The sequence below is a fragment of the Eulemur rufifrons genome, chromosome 2 (assembly GCF_041146395.1).
Source record: "Eulemur rufifrons isolate Redbay chromosome 2, OSU_ERuf_1, whole genome shotgun sequence".
Taxonomy (NCBI): Eukaryota; Metazoa; Chordata; class Mammalia; order Primates; family Lemuridae; genus Eulemur; species Eulemur rufifrons.
The window spans coordinates 49110474-49116473 of NC_090984.1; the positions used below are offsets into that span (position 1 = coordinate 49110474).

The 6000-nt window shown below is 45.4% G+C and overlaps 1 protein-coding gene across 3 annotated transcripts in view; it reads right to left on the bottom strand.

Moving 5' to 3' along the window:
- CAPN3 (calpain 3) overlaps positions 1-4164 on the bottom strand; it is a 50048-nt gene extending 45884 nt beyond the window's left edge. For all 3 annotated transcript variants that reach the window (XM_069461139.1, XM_069461134.1, XM_069461125.1), the window contains exon 1: positions 3856-4164. In XM_069461139.1, the coding sequence (XP_069317240.1) occupies positions 3856-4164 (309 nt within the window). The remainder of the gene's footprint in view (positions 1-3855) is intronic.
- Positions 4165-6000: the final 1836 nt, after the last annotated feature.

A 6000-nucleotide genomic window follows, 5' to 3' on the forward strand; every position in this document is an offset into this window, starting at 1 on the left:
CTTATGAGCACTCCCTCGTGTGCTGGGCTTAAGCCTTCGCCATGCATTAACTCATTTAACCCTCATTTAATTATGAGATGGGTTCTTCTATTATGACTATTTCCCATTTTCAGGTGGAGAATGTGTGGCAAAGAGAGGGTAAATATGTGACCAAGATTGCCCAAATTTTAAGTAGCAGGGCCAGGACTTGAATGTGGGAGGTTTGACCCGAGAGCCCGGGCTCTTAGCCACTGTGCCATTCCGTCTCCGTCTCACAGAGGCTGCTGCTTCCAGAAGCCAACCCCTGGGATATCACTGGATGCCTGTTGTTGCTTGAGGGGGCCCAATAAAGGACACCTCATTTCTATGCCCGAGTTTTGAGCCAATGGAAAAATAAGACAAAAGTGTAAGGCAGGTGGGAGTCCAAAATGCCATATTTATTGTTGATGGAAACTGATATTGACATCTAAATCCCAGAATTAGATAAATTTCATTGCTAAGAGTTAGAATGCTAGGGACAGATTGCCTGGATTCAAATGCCAGCTTTACCCTTTGCTAACTGGGGAGACCTGGAGCAACTTATTAATATTTATCTGAGACTCGGTTTCCTCCTTTCTAAAGTGGGACCATAACAGTAATTACCTCACAGGATTGTTGTGAAGATTAAGTGAATTAATATACGGGAAGCACTTAGAATAGTTATTGGCATGTGGTGAGTTCTCAGTCAAGGTTAGCTGTTATCTTTACTATTAACCACATAGTCCCAGGTGGCACAGAACCCCTGCATGACTCCCCATGGGCCTGCCTCTGGAAGACTTGCTGCAAGGAGGAGCAGAGAGCAGAAGTCATGCTTCTTGCAGGTAGCTTGCTTCCAAGGGAAAGAAGGAAAACAAGGGCTGGGCTTCTCTGGTAAAGTTCTCTTTATAAACCCACCAAGGGGAGGAGAGAGGCCAGGAATGCTGTGCGACTAAACCTTCCACCACATGGAATGAAACACATCCCCCAATCCATGGCCCCATCCCCAGTGTATTGGTCACCAGCCTCCCAGAAGCCCTGTTCTAGAAACCCAGGGATCTGTCATTAAGCAAACCTGGCTTAACAATTGGGAAGTGTTGTATGGTTTGTTTGCTTTCTGATCCTAGAAATAGATCATATAAGGAAAGGCTAGAAGAATCAGATTGTTTGGCCTGGAAACTCAATGCAGGATGCTCCCTACAAAGGAGGAAGGGCAGTGAGGTAGCACTGGTAAGCGCATGAGAAGAGATTATAGGTGCGCTGGGGACAGGTGGCCAGAGTCTTTTTCTTTTCAGAGGGAAAGGCTGAAAATGCAGCTTGTTATTTTAACTAGAATTGGCCATGAATAATTCTCCCTTTGTCATCATCATCATCATTGTAATAGATAACACTCTATTGTCGAAGCAAAATTCAAATTGTTTTTCAGAGATTCTGTGCCTTAGGTAGGAAGAGCAGGAAGGCCTCGATTCACTTGCCTGGTGCTTGTCATCATAAGACACAGTCTCCTTTTCAGACTGCTCAGGCCTGGCAAAGGTCACCATATCCAAGGAAGTTCATGGAACATGGATGTCTCCAAGAAGTGCTTTACACTTCAGAAAGTTCTGGAGTCATTTCAGTTTTTCAATTTCCCTCCACTTGAAACAACTTGTTGTGTGACTGTAAATAAGGCATTTGCCCTTTCTGGACCTTAATCTGTAAGGACTTCACCTGTAAAGTGAGGGGATGGACCACATCTCTGAGGTGCTGTCCAATGCTGACTCCATCTCTGATTCCATATTTCTAACTCATGCTAATGAACCCTCTAGGCCGTGTTCCTCTGATCTTAACCCCAAGGAACAAACGGGCATTTTATCCAAGAGTGGTCTTTGCTGTCTGGTCCTTTAGTAACTCAAACAACAGAAAATTCAGGATCTTTGTTGTTGGTGACAGTGGTGGTGGGAGCACAATTTGGAATATTCAGGTCTTCTGATGCCCCTCATTCCACACACTGAGACTGACAGTATAAGTTTCAGGACCAATCTATTGTCTAGAGAATAACAGGCCCTTAAGACATTTTTATTAATTTTAAATCTAGCTTTAAGATTCAAGTCCACCAATGATTTCACTAAAAACTGTATTTAAAGGTTTTTGGTCTCTCCCTTCCCCGCAATAGTATGAGAAAGGGCTTTTAGGAACTCCAGCCTGGGAACACAGGGCTGTCCTGTCTTGGTGGCCACTGCCCTCAGATGTGGATTTTCATTCACCTGCTCTGTGGGCCTGGCCTGTGCTGGGGAAGGGGGCCCAAAGATGAACAGGAACAGGCCCTGCCCTTAGAGAGAGGGCAACAGACATGAGAAAGCTTGAAGGAAGTGACACCTGAGCAGAGTTTTGGAGAGAGAGTGAGGAAGAGCAAATCAGATGAACAAGCAGACAGAATGAGCAAGGCCTTGAGGTTTGAGAAGACTTGGAACGATGGAGCAGCTGAATGTCCCAGCACTGCTGCTGTGTCGAGATCCAGGGGGAAAGAGGGGAAAGATGAGCCTGAATAGGTAGGCAAGGGCCACCTGGGAAGGGCTGTCTGGATTTGTCTTGAAGCAGATGGCGGGAGGGGATATCAATGGAAGATATTTCAGCAGGGGAGTAATATGCCCAAGTACTCCGGTAGCAAGGCACTGACTGGGCTGGAGAATGAAGTCCTTTGCAGCATTATCTTTTCAACTGAGAGCCTTGATGGCAATCATGGACCTTAGCAGGCAACTGTCAGGAGAGGAAAAGAGCCCCTGTGGAACACCCAGGGTTGGATATTCCATCTCAGGTTATAAAGAAAAACATGGGTAATGAATAGCTCTGGGTCTCAGCCTAACATCATTTCCTCGGGGAGGGCTTCCCTCCCTAGACTAGGTTAGCTCTCGCTGCCCCATGGTCCCATAGCGCCCTGAATACGGTCTGCCGACAGTCATCACTTTTGTTCAATGCCTGTCTTCCCCTCAGGACCCTGGGCTGCAAGAGAGCAGGAGTTTTTGTCTTCCTTATTCACTGCTGTCTCCCCAGTTGCTTGCTCAGGGTCTGGCACTAGAAGATGCTCAATTAATATTTCTTGAATTAAGAATGAGAGTATACTGGAGGCATGATCAGAGAAGGGAGCCAGGGGAATATGATTTTCCTTCTGGTAGATCACTATAAATGCAACCCAGAGGCTGGAAGAGTTCCCTAAAAGAGAAGGGGTTTTAATCCGGGCTCTGTCATGTGCTCACTGGATATATTTCACTCTGGTGTGCCTTGATTTCATCTGTGAGGTGAGGTATGTGGACAGAAACGATAGCTAGGTCTCTCCCTCTAATCCTAACACTTTATGCATGAAAAAGTAGTTTTTGTCTGCCACTCTCCTCTTTCTTGGGCTGCTGTGTTTCAGAAAGACACGGTCATTGGCAAACTAGAGAAGAACAGCATCCTGATTTTAGCCCGAGAAATTAAAGGACTCTTACAAAGATGCAAGACATTTCAACAGAGAGTACAGATCTGGACTATCTGGAATTTGTTCTGGGAAAGAAATATTTATTTTTACAGGATAAATTAAACTGAGTTCCAATCACTTTTATAAAAAGCAAGATTTCTTTTTTTCCCCCAAAGAAAGCAAGAGCGAGCTAGAGAATGAGAATCGGCCCTGACTCCCCAACTCTCCATGTGGATTTTGCTGAGATTTGGTGACTATCTGAGACTTGTTCCTCCCCTCCCTGCTTCACGCTGGAGAACAGGGCCCAGCAGAGCTGCTGCCAGGATCCTTCCCCCAGCTCTCCTGTGAGCAGCTGAGCTGCAGGAGGTGCTGAGTGGGAGGACTCCTCTGTGGGGGAAAAACCCAACCGGCACCCAGGAGCGACTCACCGGAGGTCTCTTCCAGACGAACTGGATGGGGAAGTTCTGGCTATAAAAGAGAGAGGTTTGATCCGGTGGGAACTCAGGGTCCACATAAAGAACTTTCTTTTCTAGACATTTCTTGTGAAGCTGCTCAAATGTCTTCTCTTTCACTCCAATAATAGGAAAATTACGGCTGATGATGGCTGAATAGATGCCACTTGGGTTTCCGCCCCCAGCTTCGATGGTCTTGCTCTGAGCTGGGTGAGGAACTGGCCCTGGGGACCTGGGCTCAGCCTCTGTCCTTGGGGCCACAGACGCGCTAATGACGGTCGGCATGGCAGGCAACTTTGGAAGGAAAAGGTTTTTTTTTTTTTAAGAAAACAAGATACAGCTACCTGCAAGGAAAGGAAGCAACTGCAAAGGGGAAGTTAGAGTGATTCTGTCATCTGAGAGAAAAATGTCCACATTCAGTTCAAAGTTTAAAGCCCATCAGAAGGTCGTCCAGTTTATATCCATCTTAAAAGCTGAGCTGTGATCCTGAAGCCATATGGTTTCCTGAGGAAGGAGCACTAAAGCATTTCTGAAGCACTTTTTACTTGGGGGGCTCCTACCAGCAGCATGAATGCCAGAGAGAGAGAAAGAGTGAGGGTTGTGTTTCGGTGGCCTGAAGAAGCTTGAGCCAGGAAAACTAAAAATAGATGTGAAGAAAGATCGTGAGTATGAGAGCAAGAGAACCCGCAAGGCAGAGGGAGGAGGACCTGGCCAGGGACGTTTCTGTGTTGCCATGCAGTGCTGGTGTTGTCAGGAAAGGAAAGGGGAGTATCTGAGTAAGATGAACATTGGAAATTAGGCAAGAACTGCTGATGCATTCTTGAATAGGCAGTTATACAGACTATCAAACGATTGGCCAGAAAATTAATGGAAAACAATATTGAAAAAAGCTAGCTGGGGTAAATGTGAAACGCTGAATTCTAGAGGAATATTCTGGGCATTTTAGAGAACATGATTTTTACTTTCTAAAACTCTAGGATATCAAAACATCATTCAATATTGGATTCAGCATCTTTTCTAGAAAGAATGTCAGCATTCAGTAGAAATGTCTGGGTGGAAAATGCCACTCAAGAGTAGAATCCTCGGTTGAGAGAATCCCTGTTTCTTTTTGCCCACTTGACCTGGCCACCTCTTGTCTCTCCCCACACCTGGAATAAACACTGGGACCAAATCTGCTCCAAAAAGTGCACCTGAGTACAGTAAGTCTTCAATTAATGTTGTTGATAATTAGGTTCTTGGAAACTGCTACTTTAAGCAAAATGACATACAGTATAATGAAACTAATTTTACCATCAGCTAATTTATATAAACAGGAGTTAAGTTCCTACAGCGCGTCGTATGTCAGTTTGATTAAAGCTGCAGTTTCTAAGAAACTATTGAATGATATTAAGTGAGGACTTACTGTACAGATTATATATTGACAATTCAGCGATGCCGTATTAGGCATCTGAGACAGAAGTTGGAATTGGATACTGACACGTTGGCCGCCAAGTTCTGGGGTATCATATCTAAGGAGTTGGTTTCAGGGCTCTTAGGTGAGAGCATAAGTGGCTCTGAGGAAGGGAATTGCCTGCCTGGCCTCCATCTTGTCTTCTACCCATGGCAGCTGCTCCCTGGCTATAAGATGGCCACATCTCAGGTCTAGCAGAGCGGAGGCTTATCTCAGACTGCAGCCATGTCTGTTCCCGCGTGACCAGTCTCGACAATCCAAGGTTAGAGGCTATGGGAGAAGATGGGCAGTGACAGGTGACACAAGAAGTACTATGAGGCTCATGATTCCTGCGGTTGCAGCTTTGAGGAACTCCATGTCTGGGCTTACAGGGACCATCAGCCTGGACTTCTGTCCCTCCAAGAAAATGCTCAGGGATTTCTACTAGTCTTGATGAGGCAGAATAGAGGAGAGCAGTCTCTGGAGGCTGACTACCTCAGTTCAAAGTCTAGGTTGGCCACTTCCTGCTGTGCTTGTGTTACTTTAGGTGAGTTACCTCCTCCTTTCTTTCTATATCCCAGTTTATCACCTATAAAATGGGTACAATGACAGTCATTCTGTTGAGTTGTTGTAAGGATTAAATAAATTAATTTATAGATGAGATTGAATGATACATTCACTCATTGATACAA